Source organism: Monodelphis domestica, chromosome 3 (genome assembly GCF_027887165.1).
Source record: "Monodelphis domestica isolate mMonDom1 chromosome 3, mMonDom1.pri, whole genome shotgun sequence".
Classification (NCBI taxonomy): Eukaryota; Metazoa; Chordata; class Mammalia; order Didelphimorphia; family Didelphidae; genus Monodelphis; species Monodelphis domestica.
The window spans coordinates 469,366,042-469,382,053 of NC_077229.1; the positions used below are offsets into that span (position 1 = coordinate 469,366,042).

General features: G+C 36.8%; 1 protein-coding gene across 2 annotated transcripts in view; it reads right to left on the minus strand.

Moving 5' to 3' along the window:
- Nucleotides 1-14,348, minus strand: part of CETN3 (centrin 3) — a 32,174-nt gene extending 17,826 nt beyond the window's left edge. Inside the window, exons 1-3 of one of the 2 annotated variants that reach the window (XM_056824632.1) lie at nt 13,965-14,348; nt 11,634-11,775; nt 9,278-9,392 (exon numbers count right to left, since the gene is read on the minus strand). In XM_056824632.1, the coding sequence (XP_056680610.1) occupies nt 9,278-9,392; nt 11,634-11,775; nt 13,965-13,981 (274 nt within the window). In that variant the 5' untranslated portion in view covers nt 13,982-14,348. The remainder of the gene's footprint in view (nt 1-9,277; nt 9,393-11,633; nt 11,776-13,964) is intronic. The other variant, XM_001362833.5, reaches the window with a different exon arrangement.
- Between the last annotated feature and the right edge of the window lie 1,664 nt (nt 14,349-16,012).

The window sequence follows — 16,012 nt, forward strand, 5'->3', positions numbered from 1 at the left end:
CTATCTCTTATCCCTCACTCTTGGTACATGATAGGAATGCTTCCTTTTTCTACCCACAGGAGTTCTTGATATCTTTTATGCTATTTTAGGCATTGCTCTGTTGCTACTATACTGAAGCCTACTTATAACTGATCATGCAACTTTCCCTTGATCTTTGGGTCATATGTAATTCTGATTCTTCTGACATCACTGCTCAGCCGTGATTCACAGCTAAATAGCATTACTAGGACCATATCAGTGCTAAAAATATAGTCTTTGTGACAGCAAGTAAGCCAAAATCATTGAAAGCACTAAGAATTGATCTCAATCTTCTATTCAAAGCTATGTTGGGTTCACTGTCCATTTATAGCACATGATCAACACAAATCAAATATACAAAACCACACAGCCTAGTGCACTCCTTAGGAGTTGTAAACTTTTCTTCTCTTCAGTTGCTGTCTTCTATTCTCAACACAAAAAAATCATCCCAATGAAGCCATCCACTACACACTCCATTATAAAGGTTTGAGCTTCATTGCCAGTGACACCAAAACCATTATCCTTTTCCTTACACTAAAACCATCTCTGCAGGAAGTTATTTCTGGGAAGCTGTCTTGTGTCTCTTCTTCCAAAATACATTCTCAGGGTGAGGTACGATGAAGATGGCCTGGCATAGAATAAGGATCCATGTCTTACTGATGGAATTCTCTTTTGGATATTGACATAATTAGATCTGTTGATTTTAATTAAGCAAGGTAATAGGGGTGTTGAGACACAATTTTGAAAAATACAGAATTAAACTAATATAAGAACTAAAAGTTTTCTCCCCCTAGGTCTCAAAATGAAGACAATTATAACTGATTTCCCAATTTCCCAAACTAAACAATTAGATTTCCCAAACTAAACAATTGATAGATCAGTGGATAGAGCACCAAGCCTGGAGTAGGGAGGATCTGAGTTCAAATTTGGCCTCAAGGTCTCAAGACGCTTCCTAGTTATGTGACCCAGGGCAAGTCATTTAGCTCCAGTTGCCTCGCCCTTACTGCTCCTCACTTAAGATGTGAGAAAGAAGGCATATATTTTCAGATATGACCAATGTATATTTATTTGTTTTGCTAATTTTATTTGTTTCAAAGGAGAGTTCTATAGGAACTTGGGGAGTCCATAGGAAGTGATGTAAAATCTGGGAAGTGTTATTAAAAAAAAGCATCACTAAAGCATTAAGGAAATATATACAAAGATAGTATTTACATGCCAAATTTTTCCCTATGAAAAGGTTTTTCTGTCTCAAGACAAAATTTCCTCAACACTCTCTTATTCTCAGGGGAAAAGATAATCCACAGCACAACTTTCTGAAATAGCATTTATGAATTGTCAAAATATCTCAAGTTTGGAAGTATTTCAAGGTCAAATAGTCTAGCAAGTACAGCTCTATGTCAAGGTAAGATGTGAACATGTAAACACATCTTTTTTTTAGTCAATGGTCTATGTACAATGAAAACATAACTGTATCTGTACAAAAATATGAATTGAAAGTTAAAGTGCAAATAAATATCCTTCCACTACTATAATCTACAGTTCTATATAGTATCTTCCACAACAAGGGTTCATAACCTAGGATCTGTCAACTATTTTAAAAAATATTTTGATAACTTATTTCAATAATCATTTTGCTTTGTAAATTTATATGTGTGCCTCCAGTGCTTAACACGATACTTGACACAAAGTGTTTAATAAATGCATGGTAACTTATTTTATATATTTAAAAATATTATTCTGAGTAGCTTTACCAGCCTTCCAAAGGGGTGACAGAGGTTCATGATATTAAAAAAGGTTAAGAATTTCTCTCTCCTTTGCTGACTCTTCTATCTCATCCCAAACCATGACAATTGGACTGAGTTTTTTAATCAAGTCTAAAGGTCTTTATCTCTATTCTGTCCTCCTCAGAGTTGATATACTTTGCCCTCCCCAATCATCTTCTATGTAATCTCAAATATTGCTAGTTTTCTATCTCCAGATTTATACTGGACATATTTACTTCATAGTCTACTGATCTCTCAAATACAGCGTGTCCAAAGACAAACTCAGATAAGAATAGCAGCACTTGTTTTATGTAAGTAGGACTAGTCATTTTGTCATTTAAGAAGGAAGACATACAACCATGAGGCACCAACCTATGGAACTGTGTCCATATTGCTTCCTACATACATTATCAAGAGTGCTGCTTCTTTTGACAACCTGACTTTCTAAGATACACAGGCACATATTATCACTAATAAACAGTGTTTGGGTTTTGTTTTGTTGTTGTTGTTGTTGTTGTTGTTGCATTTTTAGGGTTAGTGCTAAGTTTTAGCAAAATTCCTTCTTCTATGACCTAGCTCACCATGGTGAATGCAAAGGCAGGAAAAAATAAGCCATTTTATCTGAATTGCTGTCTTTTTAACTTTAGGAACTATATCCTTTCCATTTCTTATTTTGAGTTAAATAAATTTGAGTTAAAAAATGTTGTAGTTCACTTGTTGTACTTGCATTTGAACCCAGAGCATGAATCAGTGTAACTGGCCTAACTTAGGCTTGGCCCAGAATATCCCCCAAACTTACTATTGCTGTTGTTATTTCTATTAATGACACCATTCTACCTATTATTCAAGAGCATGGCATTCATTGTGAACTCCCTTTTCTCATTTATTCTTCACCTGCTATTCAGGTGCTTTCTACCACTTTTTCTTCCTTCACTCATTTCACATGATAAAGTGACCTTATTCCCTACCAAGGCTAACCCTTCTTCTTCTCCAAGTGATCTCATTCTACCCTGTCTCCTCCAGCAGACTGCCCCCTCTGTCATCTCCACTTTCACTTATTTTTAATCTCTCTCTCTCTCTGCTGGCTCATTTCCTACTGTCTACAAATAAGCCCATATCTCCTGTCCTGAAAATACCTTCACTTGATCCTTGCACCCCTGCTAGCTTTTGTCCTATATATCTCTTTTGCACTTTGTAGTTAAACTCCTCAAAAAGGTCATTTACAATAGGTGTCTCCACTTTCTTTCCTCTCAATCTCTTCTTAACCCCTTCCACCAAAACTGAGCTAATTTTTAAAAGTTACTAATGGTTGACAAATTCAATGGCTATTTTTCACTCCTCCTTCTACTTGACCTTTCTTCAGTCTTTGGCCTTGGTGATCCCTCCTCACTGATCTTCTCCCTCTTCTCTCAGGTTTTAGGAATATACATCTCCCTAGTTCTCTTCTTACCTACCTGACTGCTCCTTCATCTCCTTTGCTAGATTCTCTTCCTGACCACCCTCTCTAACCAAGATACCCTTCAGGGTTCTGTCCTGGTTCCTCTTCTGTTCTCCCTCTGTACTACATTTCATGATTTCATCACCTCCCCCCATGCATTTATTCCCTAGTTTATGATTTTCAAATTTACCTTTCCTGGCCCAATCTCTCTGTTGACCTCCAGTCTTACATCTCAAACAGTCTTTCAGATGTCTTGAACTGGATGTCCAGAAGACACCTTATAAATGCAATATATCCAAGCCAGACTTCATTATCTTTCATCCAATACCTTCCCTTTTACCATTGAGGCATTATCATCCTCCCAGTTCTCCAGACTCTCAATCCAGGAATTATCTTGAATTCTTCACTATCTCATTCCTTCCTTCTCCCCCATCCAAGCTATTGCAAGGCTTGTGGATTTCAGCTTTGTAAAGTCTCTCCAAAACAAACTTCTGTCCCGACACTGCCACTATTCTAGCACAGGCCTTCAATTATTATAATAGCCTGCTGGTAGGGCTACCTGCCTCAGGTTTGTCCCCAACTCTAATCCATTGTTCATTCAGCCACTAAAATAATTTTCCCAAAATCCAGATCTGTTCATGACATTCTCCCTAGTCAATAGTAAACTCCAGTAGCTCCCTATTGCTCTCAGGAACAAATGCAAAAAGCTGTTTGGCATTCAAAGACCTTCATGACCTAGCCCTCTCCTACCCTTCCCTCTATCTAGCATGTACTCTTCCATCCAGTGATGTTAGCCTGCTGGCTGTACCACAAACAAAATATTCCATCTCTCAGCTCCAAGCATTCACTGGCTGTCCCCCATGCCTGGAATGTCCTATTGCTCTATCTCCTAAATTCCAACTAAAAATCTACCTTATACAGTAATTATACTGCTTTCTTTCAAGTACTTTCTACTTATCCTACATATGGCTTGTTTTTTTCCCATTTTGTCTCCCCCATTCCATTATAAGCTTCTTAAGAAAAGGAACTGCATTTTGCCTCTTTTTATATCCCTAATATTTAGCACAATGTCTGGCACATAGTAGGCACTTAATGCTTATTGAATGATTTGATTTTAACTTTTACTTCTCCTTCATGTCCTATGAAGCAATCAATCAGTCATGTAGTAATTAATTCTTTCAAAATGTCTTCTATTCGTTCCTACTTTTCTAGTTTCTCTAGGATCATGCTAGGTAGGATTTAGGATCAGGCCTTCATTCTTCCATGCTCAGATTGTTAGAATAATCTCTTACCCAGCTTTCTTGCCCCCAGTATCTTCCTCAGCAATCAAACCTATACCATTTTTAGGGTGTCTCTCTACTGTTCAAAACTCTCAGTGGCTCACATATACCTACTATATACCACAATCAGCAAAGGAAGGCAATTTTCTACTGGGCAGAAAGGTAACAACTTGCAGTCAAAAGGACTGAGAAAGGTGTTAGCTTCTCAGATGATAAAAACAAAGGTATCTCAGGATTCTGAACTCATGTCTCCAAAAATGGCTCTTATGCAGCAAGCTGTCTACTGAAAGGAAAGAGAACAAGGGAGCCAGATGGGATCTTTACAGCTGAACAGTTTAGCTCTGAGGTGTCTGATTACCTACGTGGTTTTCCTAGGGTGTCTATATTTGTATTTCCTTGTGTTGTATGTTTCCCTGGAGACAGTCTTGTGCAGTGAGCTGTACAGTAAGTTTCTAAATGTATTAAGGCACAGTATATATCACAAAGCTGGGTAGTGATAATGCTGTGTCACAAAATCATCACCAGTTACATCTTTTAACACTTTCCAAGCCCTTCCTGTAGATAGACCTGTATGCAAGAAGCCATGAAATTCTGCCAACTAAAAGACAAAGTTCAAAATCCTCAGTTTGGTTATCAAAGTCTGCTACCTTTCCAACTTTATCTCCCATTACTTTCTATTAGGAACCTTCTACTCCGGTTACTTTTTTTCCTCATTTGGATTTTCCAACCATGTCACTTAATCTTTCCTCTCCTCTACAGTTCATGTGCTCTTCTTTCCTTGGAAATACTACAGCCTCTCAGTTCATCAGCAACTCCCACGAGCTGCTCTATTTTTAGCTATCTACAGGCATGATAACATCTACAATCTCACATCAACATCTAAACCTATGCAACCTTCATGATCTTGAATTATGAAAGTCCTCTCTTTGATCATATCTTTGAACTCCATTATCATCCTTCATATTTTCATCTGTTCATCTCTTATAGTTTTTATCTTTGCAAAAGTTAAACCACCTACTCCTGCCCTGAATCCTATTCTATCCTGTCTCATCTTCAACCTCTCCTTATTCCTGGACTCTCTCCCAAGCTACTTAAAAACATGCCTAGGTTAGATCTACTTTTTAAAAAAGCCTTTTCTTAGTCCTGCTGTTCTTAAGTCATCATCTGATATTTATCTATCTTTTCTCACTTTCACAGCTAAACTCCAATAAAGAACCATTCATATTCTTTGCTTCTATGACCTCACTGCCAACCAACCTGATTTGCAAATCTGGCATGTAACCTCACTACTCCTCTACTGTTTTCTCATTTTTAAATTAAACTGCTTTTAACCCAATGGAATTACTTGTCAGCTCCAGGAGGGGGGAGGGAGAAAAAATAATCATGTAACCATGGCAAAATATTTTTAAAATAAAATTACATTAAACGGCTTTTGTTATTGCAAATTTAATAACCAAAAATAAAAATTCTCAAATCACCTTTTCTAAGGTTACCAAATCTCTCTTTGCTCAATTGTTTTATGGCCCTTTCTCATTCCTCATCCTAAATGATATCTTTGAATCTTCTGACAGTCAACCATCATCTCCCTCCTTCGGATTTCTCAAAGCTGTTATCTGCTGGTTCCATTCTTGTCTGATTGTTCCTTCTGCATCTACTCTGCTATATCATTCATCTCCAGCCTATAAATTTCAGAGTTCTCAGACACTGAATCAGGCCTTCTCTTCTGTCTATAGTCTCTCAGATGTTCTCTCTCTTCAGTTTTATCATCTCTATGCAAACGACTAGGTTTTTTTATAAATCTAGTTCTAATTTCTCTCCTGAACTCCAATCCCACATTACCAACTGCCTGATAGACATCATTTCCTGAATATGCAGCTGGCGTCTCAATTTCAACAGCCCAAAACAGAACTTCTAAACTCTCCATTCCCACCTCCTTAACTTCCCTATTTCTACCATTCTCTTGCTAGTCACCTTGGAGTAATTCCCATTTCCCTTCACTTCCTTTTCTATATCCAATTAGTTCTTATGTCATGTTTGCTGATTCTATCTTTATACCTCTTACAACTGTACTTTTTTCTATTCATTTGCTATCCGAGGCCAGTCCTTTATCACCTCTCATATTGACAACATGCAGCCCTTCCTAAATAGGCATCCCTATTTCCAGTCTATCTCCTCTCCAATTAATCCTCTATAAAGTTGTCTAACTAGATGAGAATTAGGTGGCAGAGCAGTTAGTATCCTAACCTTGGACCAAAAAAAAAGACCTGATTCAAATCCTACCTCAGACACTTACTGTGTGATCCTGGGCAGGTCACTTAACTTGTCAATCCCAATTTCCTCATTTGTAAAATGAGATATCACCTACTTCTCAAAGTGTTTTCAGGATCAAATAAGATAATAAAGCACTATGCAAGTCTTAAGTTTTATATAAATACTAGCTATTATTAGTAATTTCATATTACATTTATGATCATCATCAAAAACATAGATCTATCCATGCTACTCTCTTGCTTATTCCCATAGAAAAAATATTAGGTATGGTAGAAAAATCAACAATGCTTAATTTAATAAGAGGTAGAGAAAAGCAAAAAAAAATTTTTTCAAAAATAAAGCATTCAGTGGCTCTTTACTATCTCTAAAATAAAAGACCTCTGGAATTTAAAGTCCTCTATCACGTAGCTCCACCTACTTTCCAAGAATGAATTCAAATGTAACCCATTCATTTACTCTATATTTCAGCTAAAATGGCCTAATGGCCTGCTTGGCATATCACTTCTCACTTCAGGGTCTTTTGCTGTCTAGAATACACTCTCTCCTCACTTTTGCCTCTTATAATCCTGGGATCCTTCAAGACACAGTTTAGATGCCACCTCTGGTGAGAAACCTTTCTTAATCCCTTCAACTCCAGCAGTGAATGTTCGCTCAATCATCAAATTATCATATATTTATGTAACTGTGTAAATGCTTATCCTGTTTACTGTGTAAATGTTGGGAGGGAGTGATATAACATTTATAATATTTTATTTACATAATATTGAAATTTCCAGTAGAATATAAACTAATAAAGGGAAGGCAAATTTTGGATTTGTCTTTGTATTCCCAGCATCTGGAATAGTGCCTCATAACAGTAGGTATGTAATATGTGTGGCATTAATACTTTCCAAACTTCCCTCTACCTAGCCAAATCTTCAGTAATCAGTTAGTATTTTAGATCCCATTTCAACTATAACCTTTCCCTAATTAAGCCAGACCAAGATAGTCTTTGCCTTCTAAAAATTTCTATAGATTAATTATATATGTATACCATTCATTTTAACATGCAATCATATTCCATCATGACCTTTTACTGAACTATTGAGTGGGTAAAAGTCTTGTCTAATTACAGCATAAGTTAACAGTAGATTGTGACTTTTACTATTTCTTTACTCTCCTATAGGAATTTAGCAGAATGTTATACCTGATGTGAGTACAAATACTGGTTGATTAATATACTGATTACTTTTGTTTTCAATGCCATAATACATGTATTGAGGACCTACTAAATTAGGACACTTAACCAACTTTTTTTCTTTAAGCTTGTTGGGAAAAGTGCAATTACTAACAAAATTTCAAGGAAGTTAAAGAGTTTAAAGCAAACTAGCATTCATTATGAGGGAAAAAAACAAACAAAACTATTTCCAACAACTTTGGGATTCCATAACCAGAATCAAAGTAAACAGATTTAATTACTCTACGTTTTTAAAGAGGTTACTGTCAAGAGGCCTAATGCTAATTATTGTTGCTAGATGTCAAAAAGTATTGAGTGCCAACAACTAGCCACCAAACCACGTGGAACAATTTTAAAAGTCAAGTGTCTACCTTGAATTAGCACATTTAATCTAATATAATATGAAATAATCTTCTTTACTTTTGGAAAAAATGTCTTTGCTCTTTCTCTAAGTTATACTATACCTAAACTACTTTTAAGTATTATTGATTTTTCTACCACACCTAATACTTCAATGCAAAATCAACAGTGGGGATATCAACATTGCCCCTTTAAAAGAATAGGTTGGAAAAGATTCCTAAATTTTAATGGCAGGTCCCCTATCCTGTTATTTACTCCCCCCAACCCAAATATAAATGTAACAAAGCCTCAAAGGGGGGAGGGGAGGAGTTGGACAGTATTTCCATTTTTAAATGGATTCTAGAAATTCAATGTGCAAACTCCAAAAGCAAAAGAAAACAGTTTAAGATGTTTCTGTTATATAAATATACATTTAAAAATGCACTATAAAAAAGGATTTGTTCCAACACATTCTGAAGTTCCCTTATATATTAAGTTAATTACAACTGAGACTTTTCAGGGATGGCTAAGTTAATTTTGAGAGCCAGGTCTAAGACAGGAAGTCCTGAATTCAAATCTAGACTCAGACTCTGTGACCCTGAGCAAGTCACTTAACCCCCATTTACCACTCTTCTGCCTTGGAACCAATACATAGTATTGATTCTAAGCTAAAAGGTAAGGATATTTTTAAAAAATCTTTTTTCAAACTTTTCAGAATAAAACAGACCAAAAAAATATGACCCACAACAAAACTGCACACTGTCATTTCATGGGAAAAAGTGGAAATATCAATTCATCTCTCTATGAAACCCCTGGAATTAAAAAATATTGCAGTATAACAATAACAAAAAATTATCAGAGAAGAATAAAAAAAAGTTCCCTTTTCCTTTATTGTTCCAAACCAGGCTAATTTCCCAAACATTTCTGAATACAAAGAATTTAAATAACATACCAACTTCATTAAAATCTTCAAAGGTGATTTTGCCTGTGGATTCTCGGTCATAATCTTTAAGAATCTTTAGTACGTCTGCTTTTTTCACATCAAACCCCAGGGCTCTCATTGCCACCTTTTGGAATAAAACAGAAATACAAACTATAAGCTACGAAATGAAAGTATATATATTTTTTCTTATCTCTAATCTTAAAAAAAAATTCTAATTTTTAAAAGATCAAAAACAGCACATAGTATGCCATCAGACCAGTAAAACCAAAGATGACCATACTTTCCATTTCAAAAAAAAAAAATTAACTAATAAAATGTTGCTTCTACTAGTAAAGCCATTGACACATGCTAGGTGTCTAAATGAAAAAATACTTATTGCCTACCTATTGTGTTCAAAACAAGGCTAGACATAGATCTGCCCTCAAAGAGCTCTCAAATCAAAGGCAAACAAGAAAAATTTTAACGTAAATAATAACAACACATATACATGTATAACACCATTTATTCATTTACAAAGAATTTTCCTTACAAATATTTATCCCTATTTTGCAGATAATACTGAGGTTTACAAAAGCTAAGTAAACTGTCATAATGAGCATAAGAATCAGGATATACATTCCACAAAATTTACATGGAGGACAAACAAATTGAACAAGACTGGAATAAGGAGTAACAGTGAAGGCAGTTAAAATAAGGAGAAAACAAAACAATCAAAAACAAAACAAAACAAACAAAAAAAGACAGAAAAACACAAGGCTTATTTAAGGAATGAAAAGACAAACATTCCTAAAGAGGAAAGTTCGTATTGGAGGGATAAGTGAGGGGGAAAAAAAGCTGGAAAAGTAATTAGAAACCAAAATATAAAGGACTTTGAATTCAGGACTAAATAGTTAGAATACAGTCCACTGGGACTCACCGGAAATTATTTAGTGGCCTAGTTATACAACTACATATATATGTGTGTGTGTGTGTATATATGTATATATATATATACACATATATGTGTATATGTATATATGTATATATGTATATATATATATATAAAAAAAACATTTCAGAAAGACCAACCTGATGGCAGCAAACAGCAAAGCAGATTACTAAAGCATCCTCCTCATTATTAAGGAACCCCCCTCAAACTGAAGACCAGAAAGATTAAGGATAGATTCATCAAAGGTCACACAATGACAAAGCCAGGGCTGGAACTCACATACCCTATAGGATCCCCAACTCAAGGTTCACCCATACTTCATTCCAAATATCATAACTTTTCTCACTGAGAATATGTATAGTTCCCTAATCTACTCAAAAAATAACAATCCTAAAAAAAGTTTCTGCAATTATTTACAATTTAAAGTGATTATAGTAATTATACTTAAATACTGATATGCCTTTTTATTTTCCTATCCTATAAGGCCATGCAACAAATGCCATTTTTTCCATCTTTTCAAACACAGGATTCTCTCTCTCTCACACACACACACAAACATACTTTATATTTGTAAATTAAACTAATAATCTAACTAAGTTGGTATAGTAGATAATGCTGGGCTTGGATTCAGGAAGATATGAATTTAAATAGTACTTCAAAATCTTAGTAGCCATATGATCCTATACAAAACTCTTAGCCTGTCAAATGGGCAAAAACCCTACTCCAGGATTAAATAAAAATTATATAAAATGCTTTGCAATTTTAAAGTGCCATAAAAATATTAGCTATTATCAATTCATATTTAGACATTTCTTTCCATAAGCATCAACAACATTAGGCAGATATCACATGCATTCTTTAGAGTGATGTTGAAAACACACACATTCAAATGTACACTTTTACACACACAATACACATGTCCTGTGCAAGAGTAGCACAATATTCCAAAAGTCACTTTTGGAACCCCATATATACACGATATCACATTGGTATGTACCAATGCATTTCTGTAACACTTCCATCTTAATATCCAAGAGTTTGGGCCTAATAAGGACAAAAACGTTGAAAGTAAGAACTGTTAAACCTCCAAAAATTTAAATGCTAAATAAATGATCGTAGATTAGCTATTTTAAATCTTCTATTATTATTACTGAAAAGTATGTATCTTTCATAGTTAATCATCTTTCATAATTTAAATGCTGTTATTTGTATTTCCCCAAAGGCCTAGTATGCCTGGTACATAATAGGTATATCACTATATAAAAATTTTTTCCTAAAAAAGGATTTTGGGATATCTCCCATTCAATAACAAAGTGATACAATATTGAAAAAACTCTATCATAATAGTTGAGTTCCAAAAACAGAGATAAGTACAAAATTAATTAGAAAGTAATCAGGACCTTGCCAATAGACACAAACCAACTTTTTTAAAATTACCTTTACCTTCAATTCATGATAGTCTATTGCTTCATCTTTGTCTGTATCAAATAAATCAAAGGCATCTTTTATTTCTTGCTTCTGTTCTTCAGACAGTTCTCGTCTTTTTTTCCTTTTTGTTTTGTCTACTACAAGCTCATTTCTGACATGAAAATGAGAAAAAAAGAAAATCTTGTAGTTCACTTTTAATCTTCCTTTGCATTCATTAATGTTCGAAATAGGATTGGGGAATGAAGTGGAGCAAAGTAACCAAATAAATATCAGAATTACTTTCCAAATTTCTGAAAATATTTTGAGAACAAAGATAAATCAAATTGCCTTTTTAGGACTCAACTGTCCTGTCATCACCTTTAACATCCCTGCCATCAACTTATCCTTCCAAAATGAGAGCCAAAAAAATTGTAGCTCAAAGTGATACTATACCAAGATAAAATGTCATTTCCCTTCTTTAACACTGTTGCAAATAAAACATTGCCTGGGGTTCATATGATACAGTAGCTTTACTGAAGCAATATAAAAAACTGTCCAACCTTCAACTCTCCTCCATAGCTTTCTGGAGCATTTATAACAATATAAAATTAATTCTAAGGAAAATCAAAAGTAACGGTTGACCCACTTTTGATTGTGGTTAAAATTAATTTTTACCTTACCCAAATAGCATAAAATAATCCAAGGGGATTCATGAAATCAACTAACATTTTTTTGTGGCATAATCCTTTGTAAAGTTCTTTATGTATCTTAAACACTTGTTTTTCCCTGAATAATAAAAAACAACTAAAATATGTCCATGTTATGTGTTCAAAATGCACATAAAACCTGTGATATTCAACTGAAGGGCAGTGTCCTCTTCTAGAAAGGCTGAAAAAATAAACAGAAAATTGAATTTATCTTGTTATAGAAAAAATTGTCCAAAAGCCTAAACTGAGTTTTACAATACAAATCTTCCAGATATTTAAAACTTCTAAAGTTCCAAAGAAATTAGACTGTAATATTACTATAACAAGCGAATCTTTAGAGAGTAAATAATTTTCAATAAAAAATCTAATAAACTAGCATGGTTCCAAATTATATAGTAAGATAAATGGTATGACTTTGTAGGTGTGACTTCAATGAGATCTCCCAGGAAGATCAGTTTTAAGGAACTGAATGTAACCTTCAAAATTTTCTTAACTTAAAAGGTCATAGTTCTGCTTCATTACTGATTTCCCATGGAAGGGTATATGACTAGTTCATCGTAAAATCTGAAATCTTTTGATATATTTGGGGGAGGGGGGCAGAGCCAGATGGGAGATCAGAGATCATCTTTCTCTGAAGATATTAGGGGAATCTTTCTTTTAAATAAAGAAATAAAGTTTGTGGAGTAAATGATGTTAAAGGCTCTGCCATTTAAGAAAAACGACCTTTGTAAGGCTAGTAGTGTCAAGAATCCTGGTTTTGTAATAAAAGGACCAGAGTTTAAAATCCCCTTTGCTATATATACTAATGCACGCGTAATAATACACTGCACTCCCTCGGCCTATTTTTTCATCTTCAGAATGAAAGGATGAATTAGGTGATTGCTAATGTCCCTTTTAACACATCGGCTCTTAAGGGGGGTGGGGGGGGAGTTGGAACTTGCTAAGATTAACTAGTTCATTATTCTTTAGTTTCCTCTGCAAATTTCATGTATTTTTATGCCTTTGAAAACATTCTGAAGGGGTCCACAGGCTTCAAATAGCCAAGAGGCTATTTGCCTTCGGGGCACATAAAACACCTCTCAGCGTTACCTAACCTTTATGTAGCCACTTCATATTCCTAAGAACTGAATGGTGAAGGGGTAGGTGAGAAGAGGCCAAAGGAGAAAACAAAAACCGGTCAAGGGAAAAGGCCAAGGTGGAAATCGCCAGAAGTCGTCAGTTCAGCCCAAGTCAGACGCGGTTTTGTTGTGTGTTTTAAAGGGGATGGGGGGCATCTGTGCCGGGGGCGGTGAAAGATGAAGTGTTAGCAAAGCAACAGGGGAGGCCAGCGAGTGTAACAGCCCCGGGGCGAAGAGTTCTCGCGATACTTCGCTCCCCACCCAAGTTCGAGGTCCCAGCTTGGGCCTCGGTCCTGGGCGCTTCGCCCAGAAGCCAATGGGGCTCCTGCACTGCCTGCAGCCTCTCCTCACTCTGCTCAGGGAGATGAGGCCATCTAACCGCAGAGGGCCTGGCCTCAGGTTTCTCAGCTTTCTAGGGCGGCCGACTCCCTACCCCATCACTCCCGCCCTTCCTCCACCGCCCCCGCCCCAGCCCCACCGGTGGGACCCCGCTTCGGGGCGGATAGGGTGGAACATGGCCGCCCCCCTTTACCGACCTCAGAGCTAAACTCATTTTCTCCTCGGACAGAGGCTTTTGCCACGGACGAAATCACCCCCCGCCCCTGGCAGCGAGGTTTTCTTCAACCCTTGCACACAACACCAAGCGCCCTCCTCGAAACGCCACAGCCTCCCAGAGGTCGCCACAAACACTACCCCGGCCCCTGCTCTCGATTGGTCGAAAACCCTTTTTCTCGGGCCTACTTGGGCGGGAGTCAGGCTAAATTCTGGTCCTCGTTGGACAGGACCGTGTGTCAATCCGAAGGATTTCCCTACTTTCCTATCCGGACCCGCCTCCTCCCCTTTTAGATTGGTTGGATCACAGGCCGGATGTGTTTTCCCAAAACTCCTTGCGGGGGCGGTCAGAACGGGGAGGTGGGGGTTGATTAGGAGCAGTTACAGTTGGGAGCGGGAAGGTGTGGGGGAGGAGGATGCGGGTGCCCGCGACCACTCTTGAGAGTATGCGCAAGGTGGCTCTCGCGCTAGGTGTAGAACGTGCAGGATAAAAATACGTCTGATGTGTGAGTCCACCCGGCAAACTGATAAAGAGAAGAGAGAGCGCACTTAGCCCTTTGCTTCAGGCTCATAGTTTCTTTAGCATTCAACCTCTCAGGAATAGGGTCACAATCCAAGAGAACTTTCTGAGAAAAGACATCTTTTGAAAAAGAGTATGGCATTCAGCAAAGGGGCTCCCTTTCGGGGATGACATTTAGCAAAGGGAATCTGGTCGAAGATTCCTTTCAATTGAGGATCCTCGTGTCTTCTTTGCTTCACAATCCTTTGCCCCGGTGACATAGTCAACTGCTGCAGAGGGGTTTCATTTCACTTCAAATAGACAAGTTTTCAACCCATACTATATGCTGGCCTACAAGGAGAATAAACATTAAGTGGCTTTGTGCCAGGCATTGTGTGTGTTAAGCTTTGGGCTTATAAAAAGAGGCAGATGACAGACCCTGCTCTCAAGTAATTTACTTTGTGTGTACCTTGGCGATAAGAAGGGGGGGGGGGGGGGGGGAAGAGCCGGCACCTCCAACAGATATAATTGCTTACAAATTACATACAAGTACTGCTGTATTCCTAATTATATACACTATAAAATAGGCAGAAATAAAAAATTTAAAGGATGAGATAAGGATGATCCTAGAATCATTAGGAACCATTATAGCTTACTGAGTAGAGAAGTGACACGGGCTTTAGGAAAAAGCATTGACAGCTGTAGAAAAGATGGAGAACTGAGGCAAAAAAAAATTTTTTTTAAATAGAAGCCGATTACAAGAGTTTAAGTAAAAGTTGATGAAGATCTGAAGTAAAGTGATCTCAGATTTGAAAGAGAAGATCATGGAAAGGAGATTTGGAAGTAGGATAAAACTAAAGAATTGGGTAAAGACTTGGGAGGGAAGGAGGGTGATATGGTACTTATCTTCCCATATTTGAAGAGCTATCGTGTTTAGCAGAGGTTAGACTTTCTTTTTCATATTTGTATCTTCATCACTCAGCTCAGTGCCTAGCACATAGTAAGGATTTATTAAATGTTTATTGACTATAAACCACGACAACCTTGTTTGTAAGAAACTCCTAGGCTGACTTTTGCCCCAGAGCAAACAGTAAATTCTCAAGTACCTATCAATCCCCCAAGCCAGAACTCAGCTGAAGACAATCAAAAAACCTCAAGCATGTCTTCATTATTCAAACTCCAGTGAATTCAATTAACCAGATTCATGCCTTTACTTTCTATATAAATTTCTCGTTTTGTAGTTCATTGGGAGTCCCAGGATTGTAGTTCTGTGTGACTTCCCAGATTATAATCTGTCTGCTCTGATCAAAGACCTTTGTTATAACTACCTTGGTAGTTTTGATTAATTTAGTGGTTGACAGCCATAAATTCATTAACTTGCTCTATCCTCTGGACCTTCTCCAAGTTATCAATGTCCTTCTTAAACTGTGGAGTCCAGAATTTAACCTATTTATTCCAGATAATGTGTCAGGACAGAGTACAGAGAGTATATGTCCTGGAAGTGATATCTTTCTTAATGTAGCCCAAGCCAAC